General features: G+C 51.5%; 1 protein-coding gene across 8 annotated transcripts in view; it reads right to left on the bottom strand.

Moving 5' to 3' along the window:
• ERI3 (ERI1 exoribonuclease family member 3) overlaps window positions 1-24,877 on the bottom strand; it is a 128,140-nt gene that overhangs the window by 56,581 nt on the left and 46,682 nt on the right. For 7 of the 8 annotated variants that reach the window (XM_036859651.1, XM_036859688.1, XM_036859670.1 and 4 more), the window contains one exon: window positions 4,427-4,499. In XM_036859651.1, coding sequence (XP_036715546.1) covers window positions 4,427-4,499 — 73 coding nt within the window. Of the gene's footprint in view, window positions 1-4,426; window positions 4,500-22,722; window positions 24,076-24,877 lie in introns of those variants that run through there. The other variant, XM_036859679.1, reaches the window with a different exon arrangement.

Consider the following 24,877-nt stretch of genomic DNA (forward strand, 5'->3'; position numbering starts at 1 on the left):
ATTTCAGAGAATTCTCTTTCCGCCACTTTACAGTAACTCACAAGCTACAACCCTTCTCATGCCCATTTCCACAAGCAAACTTCAAGTTTTTTTCAAGGTAAAATGCCATATTTATCGTAGCGTTTATGTATTTCTTAACCATTTAATACATGTAAAATCATGCTACCCATAATTTTTATTTCATTAGATTCCCAACTTTTCTCATGTGTCGCTGATGAAGTTTCTGAGTACTGTGCACCTAACCCCATTTTTATTGCACAACTTTCCATAGCACAGTGATCTGGGGGGAGGTATATGTTGCATCACAGCAGACTGACTATACCATTTAACACTCCAGATTCAGTCCATTTCTCTGCATTTCCACTGCTAACAATTTAATCCCGGTAGCTATCATCTTTCACTTGGAATGGTCCAATTCTCTGGTTCTCAACCAGGGACGGTACCTCCCCACTCCCGCACCATCCAGGCCACCGGAAAAGTATGTGTCTGTCGAAGGGGAGGTGGCATTTTTAGTTGTCACAGTGACTTGGAGAGGTGCACTACTGGCTTCAATGAACAGGGACTGGGGATGCTGCGAGTTCAGTGATGTTGCCCATGTGATGATGTGCCCCATCCCAACATGCCAACTATAGCCCCATTAAGAAAAACCAGTACTGGTCCCCTATATCTACTCCTAGCTCTCTCTACACTGCAGCCAGAGAGACTTTTTTCAAAATGCAAATCAGATGATGCTCTCCTATGTTCAATACCTTTTAATTGCTTCCCCTCACCCTAAGGATAAAGATCAAAATCTAAAGTCTGGTCTACAGACTCCCCTCCAGTTGCATCTTATGTCAGCCTTCTCTCTTCCCCACTTTCACTGTGCTTCAGGTAGTCATTCATTCAACAAATAATGATTAAACATCTACTGTGTGCCAGCAACTATCCAAAGTGATGAAGACAGAAGAGTAAACAGAAGAGACAAAAGTTCTTTGGCCCTCATGGAACTTACATTCTAGTTTCATGAAGCTGCCAGGCTTCTCTTCACCCCAGGGCCTTGCCACTTGTGGTTTTCTGCTTAGCCAATTCCTGCTCATCCCCCAGGTCTCAGCTTAGACTCCCTTCCTCCCTCCACCCCACTAAGTCAGGTCCCCTTGTGATGTGATTCCATGACTCTGAACTTTTTAGTGTTATAACACAATTGAAATTGTTTGTTTAACATCCATCTCTTCTGTTATATCCCCAGGGCCCAGCACAGTACCTGGAACACAGAAGGTGCTCAAAAATATTTTGCTTATTGATGCAGATGTGTATGTTTATATATGTGCATGTACCCTTACATTTTATGAATATGTATATATAAACACATATGTGTCTGTGTATATTTTCAGGTATTTCTGCAGGTGAATATGTGTATACACATATATGCAAGTATGGATACATACATACAATTTTGGGTATGCTCGCTTAAGTGTATTCATTCACATGAGTACATGTGTATATTTGTGTGTGTGTGTGTGTGTGTGTGTGTGTGTGTACTCTTCTGGCCCCTCAGTGACAGCTCTGACCTCCTGGAGGAGGGCCCCAAGTCCTCTCTAGGCTGACAGTGCAATAAGAGTATAGATCATTCAATGACATTCCAAATGTCAGCAAACACCGGCTTGCTCCTCTCTGCTACAGGGAAAGTAGGTGGAGACAGGCGACGTGGAAACCTGGCCCTAGAAAAGTTGTCCTTCCCTGACGCAGCCCACACTGCCTCTGGACAGGAGAGGGCAGCTGAAAGACAACATTCTGCCTCTTCTCAGACTGGAGGCCTTAGTCAGTCAGTGCAGACTGTGACCTCAGTCCCAGGTGCTCACTCAGCACGTCTAGGCGGCCAAGCAGACCAGGACACTCCCCATTCTTTTCATGGGGCAAAGCCCTGCTGGGGGGTTGAGGAGAGGAGAGGAAGGGAAGGGGGTAGGACAAAGTAAGATCAAGGATGGGAGAGGAGTCTGCAGACAGCCAGGGCCTGGGTCCCACCTGGGGACAGAAGGCAGGAGTGAGGCTTTTACATGGTACTCCCACAACCCTGGCAATGGCCTCTCCGGCTTAGCTTTCATCATTGCTCTTTTTAAGGGTGCAGGAATCTTTGTGCAACCTGCACTAAGTCATGCAGTATAAAGATCAGAAAGATTGCCATGTGCCTGGACCTCTGGGGCCCTGCAGCCTCCCTGTCTTGCATGGCTGCTGGCAAGGACTGGAGTTCGGTCATCTTTCCTTCTGGACCCTTAAGCACAGCTGGAACACGATGTGGCTGTAGGGCAGAGAGGAAGGGGTGAGACCCCTGGTTTTTCTTAGACCTGCTCAGTCGACCTCCCAAGAGGCGATGACGGCGTCCTCAGTTTCCCCTGGTACCCACTCTCCGCTCCATGGCTCAGCACAGTCTGGCAGACACGCAAGCTGAGCAGGCTCGGCAGCAGCCTCCACTGCCAGTAGCACCCAGGTAGTCCCGAGTAGCAATGTTATCACACGGCTCGGCTGCTTTCCCGCCTCTCTGCCAAGGAAGCTAGAGGCAGGGAGTCATCCATACACCAAAAAGTCTAGTGAACTTCACAGAGCAATTGTTCATGGTCAGCGCCTGCCTCGCTTGGTGGGGCCTTCACATTGCATTTGCCGAGGCCAGCAAGCAGCCTCAGATGCACTCTGACAGCTGGCACGCCATCTTCCAGGAGCACAGGCCTGGCCACACCCGCACGCGTAGCCCTGCCAAGGCCCGCGTGAGAGGGCCTCTCTGGAGCCAGCTCTCAGAGATCAGTCAGCCAGCCAGCAATCGTTCACTGAGCACACACTCTGCACCTAGCCTTGATCTGGCCACCGGGGACACAGAGAGGAGCCAGACTCAGTCTTTGTGCTTCGGATGGACACGTCTGCAAGGAAACACACGGACTCAGTTTCAACCCTCAAAGATCACTGATATCCAGAGTGTCAAGGAGCCTCAAGGCAAGAGTTCGACTGCAAAGCTTCTCAGTGGAGATGAGACCTGAGCTGAATCGTCAAGGAGAGGGAATAAGCCCGGTGAAGATGACTGGGGGCGCTTCAGAGGGAAGGCCATAGGCCATAGGCCAAGGCCTGAAGGCAGGACAGAGCCTGGCCTCCTCAGCCAAAGCTGGGAGGTAGTAAGCAGCTGTTGTTCAGCTGCAAGGGAGATCATCGGGAGAGGTGGGGAGGGGTCAAAGCACAGACAAGCCAGAGGGCAAAGGACCCGTACACCAGGGAAAAGCAAAGGAGTTCACAAACACTGTCACAGAGAGTGGCCACCCTGAGACGTATGGAACAAAGTCCAAGGTCATTGTCTTCCATTGCTCCTCCAAATGCTCACTTAGCTCCAGCCCTCACACACACCAAAAGCATGCTGCTCCCCCTGCCCCAAAGCCCCCTCTCCTCCTCAGATCCAAATCCCACCTCCCTTGAATGCCCAGTTCAAGACCCAAATCCCCACGATACCAGCCTGAGCCTCCAACGACCTCTCCCTTCTCTGGGCCCCCCGGGAGCCACTACTCTGACCTCTGGTGTGTTCTCCCTTTTCTGAGCTTCCTGGGAGTCACTGAACGGCATGGGGTTCCTGTGGCTGCCCCAGGTCGGTTGCCCTTACATCACAGGGATTAATAGGAGTCAGTCTCCCTAGCGGCCTGGGCCTCCTAGAGCCAGGATCCTATCAGAGCAGGGGTCTGCGGAGTCTATTCCTGCACCTCCCTTCTTGTGCTTACCTAGGAAGGACAGCACATACTAGGAAAGTACAATTTTCTGGGTGATTCATTCTCTGCCAGGCCCACTCTCCTAGCTACACAGGGTCCCTCCTGGCTCACAGCCTCAGCGCCCACTCCCCAGGTGCTTAGTGCTACATGAGCGCCAGTCTCTTCCCCCATGCTCAAAGGGAAGTGGGCTCTAGTGTCCACAGCCCTTCTCACATGAGCAAGCTCGGCTGGGGCTAGACAGGACCAAAGCCCGCCTGAACCAACTCTGCCTCCCAACCCGAAGGAGATACCAGGGCCAGTCAGGAGGCTCAGAGGCCACACTCATGATCACTCATGATACTTTCCCAGAGGCTCAGCTAGGACCACCTCCCTCCCAGAGGCAATGCAGCTCAGCCCAGAGGTGGAGCACCAAGCAAGAACCTGGAAACTACCCTTAATCGGGACTTCTCTGCACATCTGGGTTAACACCAAGGAGGGCAGTGTCAAACTCCACCCAGCAGCCTGGTCCCCCAAGCAGCTCCCCACTCCCAGAAATAACCACAACTTTCCAGCACACATTAGCTAGGGAAGGGTATTAAGAAAAGAGAAGAAAAGAAAAGAGATGAGAACAACAAGATGAAAACAGCAATGAGAAAAGAAAGCAAGAGAGGGGGGTGGTCTGAGGCAAAGGAGAACCAGAGGAAGCATGGAGCGGGACTCAGACACAGTACCTTTTTCAGATTAATCCACTGCTTGAAGTAATCTGCCACTGGCAAGCCCAAGTACTGGCACTGGCCCGGGAGCCTGAAGAAAGGGAGGAGAGAACAAGTTGAGCACCCATGTCCCAGGTACGGAGTCTTAAAACAGGAAATCCAATAGAGTCTATAAGAAAAAGTGACCTCAAAGGCTAACCCACTAGCCATGGGTCCTACCCCACCCAAGAAAGGCACCCCACCTCCAGCGCTCTGGACACTGGGCTCCAGATGCAGCCCTCAGATCCAACTGTGAGAACCTGGAGACTCTATTCAAAATGATATCAGCCGCACTGCTTTCTGATGGCCTACAACACACTAAGTGTCTTACTTACATTCTCATGTTAATTCAGAGAGATGCTGTGAGGTGGGTAGATCTGTATATATTATCGATGAGGAAAAGATTCAGAGGGGTTACCTAAGATTCCACAGGTAAAACATGATAGTGCCAAGAACTGAACCCAGGGCGGTCTCACTCCAAAGCCTATGTTCTTTCCAATGCACCAGGATGTTGTCGTCATCTTGTTACACAGAGAGGCAGAGATGTAAGACAGGAGGAGAGAGAGGAAGAGCATGTGATTTAGAGATAGTTGGGCAGGGGCTTCGGCTCACATTTAAGTCTCAAGCAATAGGCTTTCTGTGATAGAGAAGAGACCATACAGAGGGCTAAAAAGAAGTCAGAATCTAAACCAAGAACCTGTTCTTGTTTTTTCTTTAAATTATAATTTATAAATTATCTCCCCTTCCAGCTGATGATGCCATTTTGCCCACACAAATCCATTCAGCCAAACACTTACTGATGTTTTACAATAACCGTCAGTCACTTAGGCCTCAAAAAGTAAGACTTAACTCCTGCACATAAGGGGCTCACAGTTTGTTCAATGGAATGGATAATAAAAGAAATAGATAAAAAGCCTTAAGTTGGGACTTCCCTGGTGGCGCAGTGGTTAAGAATCCGCCTGCCAATGCAGGGGACACAGGTTCGAGCCCTGGTCCGGGAAGATCCCACATGCCGCGGAGCAGCTAAAGCCCATGTGCCACAACTACTGAGTCTGCGCTCTACAGCCCGTGAGCCACAACTACTGAAGCCTGCGCGCCTTGAGCCCGTGCTCCGCAACAAGAGAAGCCACCGCAGTGAGAAGCCCGTGCACCATAACGAAGAGTAGCCCCCGCTCGCCACAACTAGAGAAAGCCCACGCGCAGCAACGAAGACCCAAGGCAGCCAAAAATAAATAAACTTAAAAAAAAGCCTTAAGTTGCAGTATTGGGGTACATGGAAGGATGGTGGAAGATACTAGAAATATCAGCTGGGGAAGATCATGGAGTTTTCTTGCTAAGAGGAGCTTGGCCACAGGCAATAGAGAGCCTCAGAAGAGTTGTGATTTACAAAGATTGTTCTGGGGGCAACAAAAACAATACACTAAAAAAGCCGAGTAGTAGCCAGGAGACTAGACAGTAGCCGAAGAGACAGCGAGCCAGCGAGCCAGCAACAGAAAAAGATATAAAGGAAGCCTTGGTGACCGAATGGGACGTGGGGCCCAATGAGAGAAAGCAGTAGAACCCAATTCAGAGGTGTGTGGCTTGGCTCGCTTCATGCTACTCACTGAGACAGATACAAAGTTAGGGGCGCAGAGAGCATATCTAATAGATGAAGCGGACCAGCATTTAGTCAATTTCATTATTGTTTTTAAATTTTCTTCATACAGCGTCTCCCTAAACCAGGGTACACTGCTCCCACTGCCTCGCCCCTACCTCCCCACCGGATGAAGGCATGAGTTTGGGAATGTAGTTTTAGATATACACCTGACGTGTGCTAAGCGCTCAACATCTGTTGAGTCTGAGATGCCTAGGAGACATTTGGCAGTGGGAACGATGTCTAAGAGGCAGATGGATATCCAGTTTTAAAGACAGGTCGGGACTGGAGATATAAATTGCTAAGTCATTAATGTAATTTAAGTAAAATTAAAGCCATGAGAGTAGACGAGATCACCTGGGAAGAGTGTGGAATGAAATGAGCAGAGGGCCCAGGCTAATGTCTCATAAGTTTTGTTGAGCTAAAATGAAACCAGGCCACCCCTACCAGACCATCACCACAGACAAGGAACTCACTACTACACACAGCAGTCGGCTCTAATTTTAGACTCCTTCAATTCTCAGAACATCCTTCCTTAATACTAAACTAAAATCTGTCCCTTGTAACTTCTACCCATGAGTCTGAGAAATGTCTTTAGAAACTACAGAGAATGAGACTTCTATCTCTTCCTTGCAGAACCCTCCCAAGATCTGAGAGCCTAGGGAGCTTCCTCAGAGTTCCCTTCTCCAGGTCGCACAGCCTCAGCTCCTTCGAGAATTCTGTAGGAGATAATGTACCATGAGTCGGGACTCACCCAACCCACCGCCATGTCCAGAGGGCAAGGCTCCTGGACTGTTTTCAGGGTATCAGATAGCCAAGGTCACACATGCTCTTTGGACCCCACTTCACATCACCTGTGGTCAACCTAAATGATGATGAAAGCAGGTGTACCCTTTCTGGAATATTTATAACTGATTTTTGAGCTTAAAAAGCAGGTCATTAGTGTCAAATGCCAGAGTGGTCAAGCAAGATGGAGCTGAGAAAAACCCAATGAATTTGGCATCGGTGGGCTGGTGGGGACAGAAGGCAGCAGGCGATGTGTTGAAGAGTGAGAAGAGATAAGAAAGTGGAGATCACAAGCACAAACTTCTTTTTTAGGAGGCTTGGCAAAAAGAATCCAGTCGAAATGACTTGTTTCTACCCTAGAAAGTGTTAGGGCAGTCAGCCTTCCATCCATTACTCTTCAATTATTTGACAGACACTAGTTGGAAGTCAGTGCCCATGTTTCAGGTGGTAGAGTTAAGGATTTACTTTTCTAAGACCTGAGACACCTTTCCAAGGGAAGGTTCCTCTCAACACCCAGGTGGCACAGTGACACTAACTACAACCAGTCAATTTCCTGGGAGGGAAATTCTGGCTGGGGCCAAGATGATGAAGGGGTATCCAGGTAGGATGTCCCCATGTGGGAACCAAGGACCAAGGTTATAAGGAAATGAGGCAAGATTTTGAAAGATGAAAGGTAGCTTTAGGAACTAGAATGTGGTTGCCTAAGAAGCAGAACTGTAATGTCTGGATAATTTTCTTATTCCCTTCAATTTTTCTTTCATGTTCCTTATTCTTGGTATTTGTGAAATGCTTGCTCAGGTCAGCTATTTTTGAAAAATCATATTAAGACCTGTGAGTGAAGGGGGCCACCAGAAGCAGCAGAATCTACAAAGGAGCAGGTTAGGGGACTGGCCAGCAAAAGGCAAGGGTCCTGGGTCACCTATCATACCCTCCCTTAGCCAAGCCCAGCACCCTCTGATTCTTTTAGTTGACACAGGCCAGGAGTGCTTTTGGCTGGCTGGTCCTGGGAGAGGGAAGGGCTCCCTCTTCAGCAGGATTTCAAAGGCAGATGTCAGCTGTAGGCTTCTCTACCCAGGTAGGAAGTGTCTAGCTCAGTAGGATCCTGCCTGTTTCTCTTGGTGGAGGACCTATACCAGAGTGGTCACACTGAGGACAGACTAGACAGATTGTCAGGCTGGAGACTCAGCTTCAGATACGGCTCAGCAGCATCCAGAGTGCTGCCTGGGCCCCCTGGCTGACTGAAACAGAGGGAGGCGCGACCATCATTCTCACTCGGGGCCCTGGTCACTTGCAGGTACACATGCTGTTTGCAGACTCACAGGCATTCAGGTTGTCGAGTCCTCCAGCTAATGGGAGGTCCTAGCTATGTGACTTCAAGACACAAGCAGTACAGTTATAGCAGGACCCAGGCCCATCTTCACAAGAGACACAGAGCCATATGCCACAACTTGAACTCCCAGGTGCCTTGTGGGAAGACAGCTACACATTTCTATGACAGAACCCTAGCCCAGCTTAGAGAGCACCAACAGAAACCCTGTGAGGAAGGTAGGTTAGAGTAGTTGTCACCCCTTCATAAAAGAGGAAACTGATGCCCAGAGAAGAAAAAGGATTTGCTTAATCAGACAACAAGCCAAGGGCAGAACTAGAAATGGGATCTAAGTCTTCTGACTACACAAGGCATCAATCATATAGATGCAGTCTTTGCAGTCCCTGGGAAGGCAAGGTCTGGGGCTTTAGAGGGGCAGGCAGCATGGTGGTCAGTGCTCAAGGTCACACCTGGGTCCACGGTTCTTAGGAGCCTAAGGCTAGGGTCAGTGGGTACCAGTGGGTACATGGTTCCACCAATTTGGAAAAGAAAAAGGCAAAAGTCACCCTGGCACAAAGGGCCTGAATGCTGTGAGTTCCTACCAGATACTGATCCCAGGAAAAGAGCCACTGGCAGTGGGCCCTGGACTAGCCTACGGGCATGAACGTGCAGGCAGGTTTATGGTGCCCAGGTCTCCAGGCAGCTGGGATCACTGGGCACAGAGCTCCTCAACTGCCCAAACATCATCTGGCCATGCTTATTACTGCTGCCCAATGAAATTTTATGCACCAAGTCCACAGGTGTGATTTCCCCTTCTTTATGAGGGTCCGAATGACATCACTGATGGCCAATAGAAAAGAGCCAATTATGTCCAGGCCGTAAAAAGGAATGGGATTTTTTTTCAACCAAATCAAAACTTCCTTCAGCTTCGTGAATGCAAGGGGCCCTCTTTAAGGAAGCCCCCCCACCACCACCAACCCCAGTCCTGCCTGTGGGCTCTAAACCAAGGGATATGATTGCTTTCCAAATACTATGGGGCCTAGGGCCAGAGAGGGGCTCTGCCTTTGGCATTTACCATGTGGCCCTGCTCTTATCACACTGGCCCCTTAGGGTCATCAGAACCCACTGTGAAACCCTCTTGCTGATGCTTGACTGGCTCCCTGCTGCTCCATCCAGAGGGGCGTTAGAAAAGATATTACTCCTGCTAAATAACAAAAAGAAAGCAAAGAAAGCCCTCTCCTACTTAGAAAGAAGAGAACAGTATGGGAGGAATAGGGGTGTAAGAAACAGGCCCCCGCCCATACAGCACAGAGCAAAAGGAGCCCCTCATCCAGCCCTACCACCTGCAGCCCAGCACTTGGGCTAGGTCCAGACAGCCCTGATGGCAAACAGGTGTGACCAGCTCAGCACCAGCCAAGGCAGGGGACTAGCTCATTAAGGGAACGTCACCCTTGCTAATGGGTATGGGCGGGACGAAGCCACTGTTAGCAAGAGCTCAGCTTTGAAGACTGGGTGAAGCAGAGCTGGGGGACCCTGCTAGAACTACAAGGCTTGAGTCGATGGGGCCAGCAGCATCCATGGAGGTCTGACAAACAGACTGGCAGACACCAAGAGCCAGGACCAGCAGGAGAGCAGGCACCCGTTCTGGCAGAGGTCATGGACACTCTTCCTTCTGTGCTTTCTTCTCTGCAAGTCTTAGCGACAACTCTAAATTGCGGAGATGCAGGTCACTCTCAAGCCCTTGAAGAGGAGAAAGTCAGCTGAATCGGAGGCCATATTTGATCCCTCTCTGCCTCTCTGGAAAAGCTGTGGGACCCAGATCTTGGAGTGATGTAGGCTGTCAGTCCTGGTACTCAAAAGCACGTACTGCTCACCTGCAAGGGCAAACTATTTTGTCCCACCTGATATGCAGAAAATGGGGAGTGTTGAGGTGCAGAGGCAAAGAGCAGGGAGAAAGGCCCTGTCTTCTTCAAAGTCACCTTGGAGCACGGAGGCATGGAAGGCCCAGCCTGGGGAAGACGGAAGCAGCAGACCCAGCCGACCAGGCAGATGGGAGCTCCTGCCGAGGGGTCACCTATGAGGGGGGTTGGACTTGTTTCCATGAGGGGCTCCACACTCGCTCATTCTGATACAAACCTTCCCAAAGAATGCTGTCACTGGCTGTCCTGCATCTCAGAACCACCACATCTCCTAGGCTTGTCTCCAACTCCCAGGGCTGAGCCTCAGGAAAGGTCCCCTTCCCCTGGGTCCCAGTCTGGGAGTCCTACTAGTCAGAGCCTCCCCAGTCAGCATGACGTGATTCTGCATCCAGCTCCGGCAGGCTACCCCAGCCGAGGCAGCACTTAGCTGGGGACGCAGCTCTTTGTCTCTCCTATTTCCGTTCCCCTACCCAGAGGAGATAAACAGACCCTGGGTGATAAACGGCCCGCCTTTCACGATCACTTTTCCTCAAGTTGAGGAGAGTAGCTGGTGATGGATGGGCTGGAATTTGGTTATCAGGAAGGGCTGTCAGCCAGAGGTGCCTATCTCCTCCCCCACTACGCAGGGCATCATTACGCTGTGGCATCGAGGTAAAATATGAGCAAGGGGAGGGAAGGAAGGAAGAGGGGAAGGCTGGGCTTCTACACGGAGCCAACTGAGCTACAATGAGAGCAGGCACGGGGCTGGGACGTTAGTTATCTGCCTGTGACACCTTTTATCTCTGCACAAATTGGTCCTTCCACCCCCACTGCATCCTCTTATACAAACACAGGCAGGCACAATGTGTCACCACTGCAATCGCGTAGCAATTTAACCCGAATTAGTGAGGGGGTCAAACAAGGAAATAGGGGTTTCTCATTTCAACAGGTTCCTTAGTCTCTGCTCTGAACCACCACACTGGGGGGAGGAGGGTGGAGAGAGGCAGACTCATAATTGAATTCACTCACTTGGCCACTGCTGATGTATAAAAAATTAATGCTCAAGTCTCGTACTTATCAAAGCCAGTCAGTTTCCATCTCACCTGCAAGACGCACCATGGCAGGAGATACAGCCTGGTTGCCCCCGGCGGGCCGAACGCTCAGTGCTTTCCACCAGGGCAGGGCTGGCAAGGACAGGAAGGGAGAGAAAGGCACTGCCCTGCACCAGCAACCCCTACTAGAAGCCTACAGGATAGTGTGTAGGGTGTGGGGGAAGGATGAGGGCAATGGGGGTTACAGGAGGTGAGCACATCAAAGATGATCCTGGACAGTTCAAGAATACACTTCAGTCTACAGAGAGAAAAGGCATTCTGGCTCCACCCTCCACCAGGAGATGGCCAGTAACCCCTCTCTGTCCCACAGACACACATACACAGACACAGCTGTGCTGAAATTGAGGAAGCCAATGGGAGCACTGACAGCACTGACAAGGCTAAAAGAGCAGGGAGTGGAGGAGTCAGGTCTGTTCCCAAATCACTTCCCCCATGCAGACCCTGGAGCTAGAAGAGCCCCTGATGGGGGTGGGGGGAAGGAGAGCACAGTAGAAGCCCCACCAGGCACATGGCTCTGCCGCACTAAGAGACAACCTGGTCAAGTGAACATGTGTCCTTGGGCAAGTTACATCACCTCCATGCCCTGCTCTGTGAAGGTTAAACGAGCCGGCCAAGGGAAACATATTTTATAAATAAGCACTTATAGAAGGGATTCTGGCTGTAAGGAGGTCAGCTGAGACCAAACCTGCCTTTGCAGATGCTTCCAGGCCACCTGCATTGAGAAGACAGTGCCTTGGTCAGGAAAAGGATTCTAGAGAAGTTTCCTGGGGATGACAGAGTAGGGAGGTCCCAGAACCATTCAACAGTTGCCAAAATGAATTCCAAGAAGCTTGGGGGCGAGGGGAGGAGCTGTGGATAGAGAAGCACCTTGGTACTCACTCTCCAAATCCAAAAAATCAGCACGCAAATAGGAGGGAACAAAAGCCAAGGCCCCAGTCTGAGACACAAAGTGGGAGAACTTTCTACCTGAATTGATACCACGGGTATCACTGAGACCCAGGACCCTCAAGGAGTAGAGGCCAATCAAACCTGATTCCTATACTCAGGGAGCCTTCAGGACTACCTAGAAGATAACCACAGCATGAACTATAATGATCGCTCCAGGAGAGAGTACAGCAAAAGGGTAATCTCATTCCTGGGGATGGGAGGGCAATGCTGAGGAGCACTTACAGAGGCTGAGCTTCAATCCCCTTTGCTATCTCACACACACACACACACACACAGACACACAGACACACACACTCTCTCTCTCTCTCTCTCTCTCTCTCCCTCTCTCTCTCTCCCTCCCTCCCTCTCTCTGTCCCTGCACTCTCCTCCTGCCCACAGCCTTGGGAGAACGCACTGCCGACTTCTCAGCCCACTTTGCCCCCACACTTGCCCCTATCCTCTGGGACGGCTGCAGGTTACAATTCCAACCACCGGCTTCAGAAAGATGATACACTTGCTGGAGCCTGCAAAGGGTCAGGAGAGAGTACTGTTTGAAATACCAGCGTGACAGCTGGCTCCTTGTCTGTCTCTTCCTCCCCCATCCCCCTCCCCAAACTTGTCATGGTACAAGAAGTCTATAAGCAGCCCATCAGCTTTAAATATCAGTGTGCGTGAAGCAGGAGCACGAGAGCGAGAGAGCGGGAAGCAGACAGCGAGCGCCTCTGTCGCCACTGCCTGTCAGGGAACACTAATGAATTTCACCACCGGCAGCCATGCCTCAGATGGGGGCGAGGTGGGGGTGGGGACTTTTCTAGGGAGAACACTCACAGTATTAAAACATCTCTTCCCAAAGCCCTGTTAATAAATGTCACTGCAGAGCCAAGAACTACGCCCCGCCACTAGGACTCAAGGCAAGGGAGGGGTTGGGACGAGCCCTGAGGTCCTCCCAAACAGGAAGGGGAGTGCAAGTATGAGGCTGGAGGGAGCCAGCTGAGCCCCCCAATTAAGAGGGTGACCACTATCACCCGTGCTCATCTCATAATGAGATGAGCCTTGGGATGCTTGGTTGAGAGGACAAGGAGGACAAGAAGGAAAGGCCTCGCGCTGGGAGAGAGTACCAGCGGTACTGCCCCAGCCAGACTCACTCCCCACCCCACTTCCCATCAACTTCAGCCAGCTCACTACACTTGAGGCCCCAGGTACCAGGGGCTCCAGGCCATCTTTCCAGATCTAGGGGAGGTGGGGTGAGGAAACTCAGGCACCAGTCCCAACAGGAAGCTACTTCCCCAACAGATGTCAGAAGCCAGAGCTTATTATACTCTCCATTTCACAGATGAGGAAATGGAGGTTGAGAGTGGTAATGTGACTTTCCCAAGGCCCTACAACTAGTAGGTAGTGGAGCCAGGACTCAAACCCAGGTCTCTTTCAATCCTAAAGGTCCTGTTCTTTCCACAATACCACACAGCTTCTCTGAGGAGGGGCTGATCACCTCACTGGCTCCTGTGTGTCCTCTATTGCCAGGCCCTGCCCTGCCCCTCCACCCCCTCCCACTGGTACACATGCACCTCCGGCCTGGCATGGGCCACAGCTGCCACGTAGCACAGGGCTGGGCCTCAGGCCAGGGTGAACCCAGCCTGGCAGAGAAGGCCCTGGGCCCGAGCCAGGCCGTCACCCGGGAGTCTCCACAGCCCAGAGGGCATGGCTGCAGGCACACGCCTTCCCTCGGGTGCTCTCCGCACAGCTCTGATCCGCATGTCTGATCTGGCAGCGACCTGCTGTGCAGGGGGCAAATGACATTTAATTTCCTCTTGGTTTCCCTATGGTACAGACGAAAGGCCGTCACCTGCGTCTGGGTCTGGCAGCACAGCTGGAGGTGTTCCCAGACATGCTGCTCTGGAGAGTTCCCAAACAGAAACCAGAACACAAGCGGGTGCAGAGGGACGCCCCGTAGGCCAAGCTGCCTGTACTCCCAGAGAAAACCAACCTCAAATCCCCATCGGCAAGCAGATGCTTGAAGCCTCCAAAAGGCACCGTATATGTACAGAGCACCTCCCTGCTCCACCGCTTTGTGGCCCACCTGCCACCTCTCTCTACTCCCATTTCTCCCACACGGAGCCCACAGAAATAACCACACAAAGCACACAAGAGCCACAAACACCCTGGGGAACAGTCTAACATGCACCTCCCCAGTGCCACAAAATCAAATACTGTGTATCTCGCCAGCCCGCCTCTGGTGAAACAATAAGACAAGTGCCTCTTCGGAGTCCCTCCCGCTGCAATTCTTCCAGGGAAAGGGCACAGTGCCCCACCTGTTGTGGCTGTGAAAAGTGCTGGAGCGGCCACCAGGACCGGCCAGCCCTCTTTCCCAGGCGGAATGGCAGAGGCCCCAGCAGGCAGCAGGCAGCAGGGTCCGGGGAGGAGGGTGAGCAGGTGACAGGAGGTTTCCAGGGTACTCTGGTCAGTGTCTTGGCTGGTGAGCTATTCTCTTTTTGGCTCAGGCACTCCGTAGCAGTTTGAGTGGTCTCTAAGATACCTCATTCATTCCCCACCAGAGTCTCCACCTGGCCTATGGCCATCTTGACCCTTTGCCTGGGCTGCCTTTGTGTGGCCTACAATGCCCTCTGGAGGCTCTGCGGAGAGCATCCTGCAAGCATTCGGGATCTGGGATGCGGTCTGACCTCTGCTTCCAGGACACAGCTGTTCCCCTGACCCCTGGCTGATCTCCTCTGCCCTAATCCCAGCTCCTCCCCTGACCCCTTCAGGAGGTGTAACACCTAGCCTACACAGTCACACTTCTGGTGGGCATTTTAAACCGTGCTCCATGGAGCTCTAGGGTTCTAGGAGGGACATCGGGCTACTTTGTGGACTGGGGGAGGAGGAGGGAGAATGGGCAGGGCCTTGCCCCAGCTTCAACCAGAAGAGCTCAGCTTTTATGTTTTGTAATATTGGGCTTTCTTTAACATTTTATTTTTTTAAAGTTTCCTGCTAAAAATACTACCCATTCAGTCTCTCTACTGTGCTGCTCTGGGTTCTCATGGCATTCGTTCTGTATCTTCTTTGTAGTGTTCTCATGCTCTACCGTACTTATTACTTAGCCTGCAATTAGTTTTGCACGTGCTGCTCCTTCTGCCCTGATCACCTGGCAGTCCCCACAGTCCCCAGCACAGTACTTACTGGGCCCCGAGCAACTCCCAACAGGGGCTAACTTCAGGCTCCTGCTGGAATATTCTTCCAGGATACACAGTAGTTAGTGCCTTCGATGGCAGTTTCCAATGGTATTTCTCGGAAGAGAAGAGCTGAAGTGGGTGGTAACTGACATTTACAGGGAGGTCCTAGTGAAGACGTGTGGCACGTGCCACTCTTAAATCACCAAATGCAGCACACCTGCTACCATCATCAATCATCTAAATCAACCTCCGGGGGACCAAGAAGACTTTTGCATCTGGCCAATCTCTGAGCAAAATGCAGTATATTCCAACAGGAAATACCACTCACTAGACGTTTCTAAACCATGAATGTGGGACCATGGGAACACAGGATGATGCTCCTCAGCCAAGTACGCAAGGGTCTGTCCCCTTGCAGAGGAGTCACGAGTCCCACAGTTCTGCTTATCCGACTGGAGATGGGGGAAGCCCCTTGGCCCGTCAACCAGACCCGCCGTCTGGGCCTCCTTCTCCAGCCAGCTTTGGGGAAGTGGCAGCAGGGGGGCAGGGGACTGTGCTCCTCCTAGCTAAAGCCGCTTGTTAATAGGCCCTAGATTCCCTTATCCCCGGGGAAAGGGAGGTAGCAATGAGCCCTCTCCCTCCCTCCACACACCCCCACCCCACAGATGCCTCCCAGCAGGGCCAGGGAGGGGAGCCATTAGTGTGTGCCTCAGCAGACAATGGGGAGGAGAAGCCTCCAGAGCAAAGGACAACTGCAGCAATTAGAATGCAGGGAGGTTCAGAAGCTATTTAACTGGGTGACCCTGAGGTCGCTGCATCTGACTCCCATCCCTGGATAAATATTGTATGAGAGGGGAGGGGGGCAAGCGAGGGAGCCATCGGAGCGCTGCCCCTCCTTCCACTCCTTTCCCCACCCAACCCGGCTGCCTCCAGACACACACACCAAGAACCTTATTTACAGCCCTGACAGTCAGAGCACTCACTCTGCTAACCAAGAGGGAATGGACAGAGTCGACTCACCCAAAACTGACTCTGGCAATCGAGGAAGAATCCAGGGCTGTCGGGGAAGGGAGCTGAGCCAACACTGAAACGCAAGGCTTCCCCCAGATTCTGGGTCCAGCTGGCACAAATACTCTCTATCACCCCAAAACCACCAGCAGGCGAAGCTGGTCCCAACTGGCAGCGAGTAAATCAAAAATGGACCATCCTTCCACCTTCTGGGGGCCCTGTAACGGAAAAACTCCTGGATCTTACCACTACCCAGGTGTTCCTTAGCAGAGACAGGAGTCCTAGCTACCTGCCCAGAGGAAGCGGGAAGAGCCACATGCCACTTACCCAGCAGGTCCCTTAGCTGACCTAGTGGGGAGAGGCCACGAGCAGGAAAGTCAGACAGAGCAGCAAGGGGTCAGGGTGGGGGAAGAAGAGGAGAGCGTCTGAGCACAGGCTGCTCCTCAGCCCCCTCATGCCGCTCCTCCCGCCCTGCTCTAATGCACCCTGACATGCCTCTGAAGACAGAGAGCTGTTTGCAGTCAGCACCGTGATTTGTTAGTAATTATTTCCATGGTGTCACATTGCTGTCACTCTGTTAACAAAGAGACAGGCTGCCTCGGGCTGCCTGCAAGAAAGAATCGCAGAGAAAAAGGCCTGTCAGGCTCCCGGGATTCTCTGGGCTGGCTGGCTTTCTTCCCCAAACCAACATCCTTGCAGGCTTTGGAAGAAACAGTTTTACAGAACTATCAAGTCTGAGGCGTGTCACCCATTAGCCAGGGACACTGAGAATTTACCCCACCCGCTCACAGGCGCCCTTCCCAAAGGGCGACAGAACTAAGCCCCCAGAGCCCACAGATCATTCAGGCACGGGCCACTATGCCAGCTGCAGCCTTAAGTTCCCTGGCCTTCACCTTCCAAGACCCCCCTGTTTCCTGACCCTTCCTGCTCACTGGGGTGTTCACAGCCTCTCATGTGCTCTTAGGAGCCTGAGGATAGAAACCTATTTCAGAAGCAGCCGCCCCACTGGCATGGATGGTGGTTAGGGAGTATACGATGGCAGGGCATCTTCCCTCCTTGAATCTGCCAATCACCGTTCAAGACCAAAGCTGCTCAGGTACCAACACCTCTGTAGCCCCCAGGTGCCTGAGCACCTGCGAGGAGATCCTCTCTGAGCTGCCTGGATCGGGACAGAATCCGCACTAGGAGAGCTGGTGGTTTGCTTTAGCACAAAGTAATGTCTCCATTACCCTGGCTGGGAATTAGAGGACAGATTGGCAAGCGCTGACAAAACAGAGGTCACTCACCTTACAGGCATGGAAAGTTGGAGATTAATTCTCTCCTCTCACAGAGGGAATCAGACTCCTGGATAGTGGAAGAAAGCACCAATCTTGAAAAACCCTTTCACTGCCAAGCAGCAGCAGCAGAGAAGGGAGACGAAAGCCCACGAAAGCCCTGGAGAGGCCCTGTCAAGGTGGCAAGAGCCACTGCCACCAAGCTCCTACAAAATCCCAGGAGACAGAGGAGCCTAGGCAAGACTAAGATTCTTCTGGTATCAGGGTCCAAAAGACAGAGGGCAGGGCTGGCTGCATGCATGGAAATGTAAACCCCATGAAGACAGGATATTTTGGAAGTTTTATCTCTTTGTTCACTGCTAAATCCTCAATACCTGGAACAGTGTAAAACATATAACGGGCATTCAATAAACATCTGCTGAAAGAATAAATAAAATGGGTCACTAGGGCTCAAAGGCCACTTCCACAGGCCTGGGGTCAGTCTCTCTCTATCACAGGGGTTTAGAAAAGAGGGAGGCCAGTGCAGATTCCACAAGAGACAGGGAAGACCACATGTCTGAAGGACTGGAATTAGGTTTTAAAGGATGAGGGAAATTAGGACAAGCTGATAGGTCTAGGGAGATGCTCGTATCAGATTGAACATTCACATACTTATTCGACAAACATAAACTGAAAGACTAAAGAAGGTATGTAGTCCAACAGAAAGGGAACAGATAAACTGCAGTACAGTAATACAGTGGAGTCCTACCCAGCAATAAAAAGGCTGAACTACCGATACATACAACTACACGGATGAATCTCTCATATGCTATGTTGAGCAAAGGAAGTCCGACTCAAAAGAGTACATCTCGTTTGATTCCATTTATACGAAAGTCAGTAAGAGGCAAATGATCCAAAAGTAGCAGAAGTCGGAGTAGTGGTTACCTGGCAGAAGGAGGGCATTACTGACTGGGAAAGGGCACAAGGGAACTTTCTGGGATGACGGAAAAGGTTCTTCGTCTTCATCTGGGTGGTGCCTACACAGGTGTATACTTGTATAATATATTGAGCTGTCCATTTCTCATTTGTATACTGTATGCACCCTACTGTACCTATTTCATACCTCCATTTCTAAAAAGATAAATTTTTTTTTAAAAAGCTGGGTCTCAAGAGTCACACAAAGAATGTTAAAAAAAAAAAACACAAAAATATCTCACCCAAAGGAAAATATTTTCCAGCATCAACAGTGGCTCTTTCTCCCTGGAGTTCAGGACACAAACCCTCCAGAGGAAAGAGAAGCCCAAACAAATGGCCAAGGCCTGGGAAGGTCCAAAAATGTTCAAAACACAAAGCAGTGCAGCCCGAGTCTTAGGAGGAGGACATCATGAGCTGGCGGGAGGCCGCATGCGGCCTCTACTCCAGACCACATGAGCTCCAGGGAAGCAGAGCTGGTGCCCCTGGTCAAGCCGTGCCCTGCTGGTTCTGAGGCTCTCTGAAGCAGCCTGTCAGATTCTCCCATGCAGCGTAGAACCAGACTTCCAGACACTGCCCAGAAGAGCCACAAACATAAAACCAATCTGTCTTCCTGACAAGCCAGGCGGAGACTGGCTGAGCTACCCCAACTCTGGGCGATGGTCAAGGTCCGAGTGCCTACAGCCCCTCCTGCCAGCAAGGAAGAGGCAGTAAGAGCCTCATGGATGGTCAAGGGGCACTCCACCTGTCAGACCGGGGACCAGAAACCAGGCGGCAACACTCACCTCAGGACCAATTAAGCAGTAAAGAGCCATCTAGTCAGCAGCTCCGCAGCAGGCCAAAGCAGGAGGCTGCCACCACCACAAACATCTCAACGCCTGGTCAGTCACTACATAAACATCTCCATCTTTTATCAGGGTTTTAACTGAGCAAAACTTCCATTCCAGGGATTCCTATAATCACTAAAGCGCTTTCGACCCTCTGACACCTTCCAGGGGGTGAGGAGATGAGGCTGCCACTGGGGCCCCACCCTTCAGCCTAGAAATGCCCAGAAAGTGGAACACCAGAGGCTCTGTCTGCCTGTGACGGGCCGTGCTCGCAGACCCGACGACAGGACTTCTCTCTCCCCGAGTGCCCCTGCAGGCCCAAGGTCCTTCCAGGGCACACCAGCTTCCCTGGACTCAGGCTTTGAAGGAAGGCCTCAGGCTGTGCCACCCACTGACCTGCAGCTCCAGGACCACATGCAGAAGAGCGGGAAGGGAGCGCAGACCGGGAGCCGGGAGCCAGGAGCCTGCTCGGGCTCCAAAGAAGCCTGCTCCTGCCCTGAGGCCTGCCCAAAGGAAATGGATAATCCCCAGCCAAGCCTGCCATCAGGCACCCCTTTCCTGCCAGGTCCAGGCCCCAGGACAGGTGCAGGAAGGGGCTCTCCTGCATCTGCGAGGAGGCTGGCCCCAGAGGCCGTGAGCCCTCAGGTGGAGGCGGGGCACCCCTCGCTCCTCCGCGCCCAGGAACTCGGGGCCCAAGGAGCTGTCAGGCTAACGAGGCTACCCCACCACCGCTCCATCTGAGCGTGGCAGGCTGCGCCGCACCACTGGCTTCAGGTGGCTCTCCTTTAATTAATGGCATCCCAGGCTCTGCAGGGAGCTTCACCCCACAATGAATGGCCCTCTCTCATTAGAGGCAGGCCTGCCATGATGTATTCAGGGCGAGGGCCAGGACTCATTTCCCTGTCTGTGGGTTGGGGATGGGAGGGAGGGGAGAGGCAGCAGGGAGAGATTTATATCGAGTGACTTGGATTAGCTGCAGCTGAAACATGACCCCATCAACGCAAGCTGCCTTCTTGGGGCTAACCCCATGTACCTCTGCTGACGAGAGGGCTCTAGGGAAGCCGAAGGGAGGGCAGAAGGTCTGGTTCTCGTTCTCTCTGGGCTTAGGCTGCAGCTCAAAGGCCCAGAATTCCTATACAACCTCCAGAACCCTCTCCCCACCCCGTCCGCACACACTTTGTGTGCACTGGGAGCCTACCCTGACTCTGAGCTGATCTCGTCCACTGAGAACCTCTTCATGGCCAGGAAGCTGACCCATTGGCCTCACAGCTATGGGACCAAGGCCCTGACCATGGCAGTCGGCTGTTTCTCCTGCTTTCTGTAGGAAATACCCTCACTCCCTACCTCAGAGGAGGACTCCACAACATGGTAAGGCCCCGTGTCTGCTGCTGTGTGGGCAGGATGCCACGGGACATCTCAGACCTCAGGCTACCCAGCGCTAGGTAAAAGGCAGGCATCAGTCTGACATGGAAACATGCTGGCAGCCATCACCTCGCCGTGGTGACCCATTAGGCTGAACCCTACATCCAGAGTGGGGAGATCCTGTGCAATATGACTCTCCTTCCCTCCCCCTGGCGCCACTTCACAGGGATCATCAGACTGTGCAGGGTGGTCTGGGGTCTTCAAGGCAAAAAGGAAAGTGCGGCCTTCAGTGGCCCACGTTTCCAATGTACTTCTCACAGACCTGGAAAGAAGGCCACCCTGCACTCCGCTAGCCACACAAGTGGTTTTAGGCCACGGAGCTGGGTAGGTTCAGGCCGGCAGCAAACAGCACACAGGCCTACAAACTCCCCCTGCAAATCCCACTAAACTTGATGTTCAGTTTTGCTTGTGCTTGGGAGAAGAATCCTACTCAGAGCCTGCCCTCTTTCCATCCTCAGCCCTCTTAGAACGCCAATTCACTAAGAGAGCTGGAGGGTGGGCCCTCACCTGCTGCTGCCAGCTAGTCAGAAGGTTGCTTTGAAGGCCTGCTGTGTCCCAAGGAGGCCAGGGCAGAATGCTTATCATCTGTACACACCGGCTCCATGTCACCCACACTTCTCCCGGTCCTCGTGGTGGAGCATTCATGTACCCTTCCTTCCCTACTCAGAAAGAGATGTAGCTCAGTTCTGCTTTGCTAAGCCCTATTTGGCAATGTGTCTAAACACATGCAAACTTAATTAGTTCAGGAGGGGAGCCCAAGCGCTTGCAGTGACAGATAAAAGTATCAGGAAATGAGACAAGTCAGGACTGCCAGGGAGTTCTTACTCAAGCCCCTTCCCCCAGCAGGCTGCTAATCAAAGGTGATACAGCTCAGTGCTGAGACCAACTGGCAAACCCATGGACAAGAGACACGTTTTCATGAGCTTAAAGACACGACGAGATGCCCCACGTGCTTCCAAACATACTACAGGATAGAGGTGTCCAAAGTGATATTGGCAGTGGTTTCCTTAAAACAGATCTGAGGATTCATTCATCTGTAGCTCAGCAAAGAGGCTCTCAGACAGCCCCAAGTCATCCCCCACCACACCTCCTGGCCAACCACGTCCCCATAGCAAAATGATCATAAGAGTCCAGACCTCCGCCAACACCAGACCAGGTACCAGAAGCCGAGGGTGTCAGAGAACATCCCGAGGCTCTGCCATTCAGTTGCGAACAAAGGAGAGGAGGAAGGGCACTCCCACCAACCACAAAGCCATGGGCCGTGAAGGAAGATAGAAGCAGACGGTCAGATGGCAGAGCGGTCAAACACATGGCTTCTAGAATTCAAATCCCTGCCACAAATTGGTTGTGTGCCCTCGACAAATTACTTACCTCTCTGGGCCCCAGTTTCCTCATTTGTTAAAAAAAAAAAGTTACAAAAATAATGTTTTTCATTGGATTGTAGTAAGGGTTAAACGAGATTAATGTATAAATAGCACAGCAGGACTCCTGGGATGTAGTAAGTGCTCAGTAAGTGCTGGCTATCTTTATTACCTGATGTAACTTTTCCAGAGCAGTCCCAGCCCTCAGTCCTGGGGGCACAAATGCCTCAGAGAAAGCCCTTCACACTGCGCCTAGGACCAAACTCCTCCTCCCTCGCCCAGGCCCCCCTACGCCATCTCACCCAGTACCCACCGTGGAGGGCCCAACACCCAGTGCTGGCAGGGGCAACCCAGGAGCTTCTTGGCACTAGCAGAACGGTCCTCTAACCCCTCACACTCAGGCTGGTGCAGGAGGGCCCGAGGTTTCCTCTTCCATTCCATTCTCCCTGAACCTACCCACTATGACCCTCTGCCATTCTTCCTGAGCAGGGTATTCCACAGGCCCACTCCATAACTTAGTTGTCATTTATTCAACACACATTTATTGAACAACTACTACATGTCAAGCATTGTCCTAGGGTTGTACTGGTGCCCACAATCTAGGGAAAGAGACAGACAAGCTGAGGCAGCTACAGCACACTTTCACGTATCAATAAGCACATGTGCTCCAAGAACACACAGGAAGCCACCTGGAGAAAGACGTTAGGAGGGATCCTTAGGAATTGGCCAGTTAGAGCATCTGGCTGGGGTGGGGACTGAATACATAGACAGCATCAAGAGATGAGGCTAGAGTAATAAACAAGAGCCTTGAAAGCTCCAATAAACAGTGTGACTTTGCCTGGAGGGCAAGGGGAAGCCTTGAAGGCTGCTAAGCGGGTGTGATGTAATCTGCTACAATCAGGAGAAAGGAACAGAAGAAGCAAGACAGTCAGAGAGACCAGTGAGAAAGAAGACTTTCATAGGAATCCAAGAAGAATATGGTGACCTGAACTAGGGCAGTGGTAGTGGGTTTGGAAAGAAGGCAAAGACGCTGAGAAACCTCTGGGACAAAGGATCAATAGGATTTGGCAATTAATTTGTTATGGCTAAAGGGAGGAACCAAGGGTGATTCTCAGGTTTCTGACAGAACTACTGAGTAGATGGTACCAGTCAGTCATTATTTAAGAGAATGCTGGAGGACAAGGTGTTGGGAGAAAAGTAACACCTGAGCTTTAAGGGGTCTGTGTATATCTAGGTAAGAGAAAGAACAGGAGCTGGATATGAAGGCTTGGAGTTCAGATGGCAGATGGAGCCGATTCCTTTTCTCCAGTGGGATCACTGCTGCCATGTCAGTTCCCACTTCTCAGATGGAGGAAAAGATGAGAAGACAGCATACAGAGAATAACTGAAGCTGGGGAATAGATTAGATCACCCTGGTAAGTGTGAGTGTGTCGGATAAAAAGAAAAGACAGCTAGGAGAGAGGTCGAAGAAATACCAATATTTAAGAAACACCAAATTTAAGAAAAAAGGAAAGAAGAATCTGCCAAAAGGACTGTGAAGGAAAAGTCAGAGAAACAGGAGACATAAGTAGAAATGAAGAGTGCTTCAAGAAGGATGAAGTGGTCAGCTCTGCTGAATGATGCCAAGAGGGCCCAGTCTGACCCCCATCAAGCATGTCACCGGCTCAGCATTTCAGCCTTCATCTACATGCCCCACGAGACAGTCCCTGCCCCACAATGCTCCCCAGGCGGGTGCTTCCACCGCCATGGGACTTCACCCCAGGTGACAGCAGTCTCTGCTCTTCCACAGTCTTGGCTGCATGACCCTCAGTAGTCCCCATTGAGTGCATGCCCCCAAATCAAGCAGTGAGTAGGGTAATATGAGCAAGTGTCTTTTTTTTTCAATCAGAGACATCATGTTTGTTTGTACTTGAAACAACAAGAAGGGAGACCTATGTAGTCTGGAAAGGGTTCAGTCATCTGAAAAAAAAAAAGAGTGTGAATTCAGGTGTGACTTTTACACAGATGCTTCCACCTGCCTCCTGATTGGTCTTCTTCATGATGAATAAAGAACAAAATAACACAAAAAACTTCATGTCAGAGTACTGAAGTAATTGGAATAGATCTCATTTCCTTTGGCTGGACAGCATAGTATTAAGTGCTTTCCCCCAATTGGCACTCTTATAAATTATCATTCTTTTTTCAGAAAGCTTTCTACCCAGGTGGCTGAGTTTTTTGTTGCAAAATTAGTTCAGATGGTCTCACACAAAATAATGTTAAGTGTTGAGCAAGTATCTCTTGATCGCCAGACTTTCACCAACAGAGGGGTGTGGTATGCACACCTCACAAGGAAAGCAAGGAAAACACTCAAGTCAAATGCCAGCCCCGCATTCACAGTCGACCTCCAATGGCAGGAAAACTCGCTATTCCAAAGCTGAGGGGGAGGGGGAGGAGGACCTTCTCAGCAGACCTTGAGCAGACCCCTGGGCCCTGCTTCCCCACAGCGGTGTCTGATGATCCTGCCCCTCTCCTCCAAAGGGCCTCTTCCCAGACGGCACCGAGGACCAGGTCCACCCTCATATCAGCTCTTCCTTGTCCCCCACTCCCAGCCCACACCCCCGTCCTCCTGATCTCAGACCCACAGGTCACTGGAAAAGCCTTTGGTCTAGCTTCTCAGCTACCTGTGCTATTCAGCTGGTAAACACAGGTCTCCAAGCTACAGGTGAAAAGCTGAGTTCCTCAAGGGCAGCACCTGTGCCAGTGTCACTCCTCACTCCGCATC

The sequence above is a fragment of the Balaenoptera musculus genome, chromosome 1 (genome assembly GCF_009873245.2).
Source record: "Balaenoptera musculus isolate JJ_BM4_2016_0621 chromosome 1, mBalMus1.pri.v3, whole genome shotgun sequence".
Taxonomy (NCBI): Eukaryota; Metazoa; Chordata; class Mammalia; order Artiodactyla; family Balaenopteridae; genus Balaenoptera; species Balaenoptera musculus.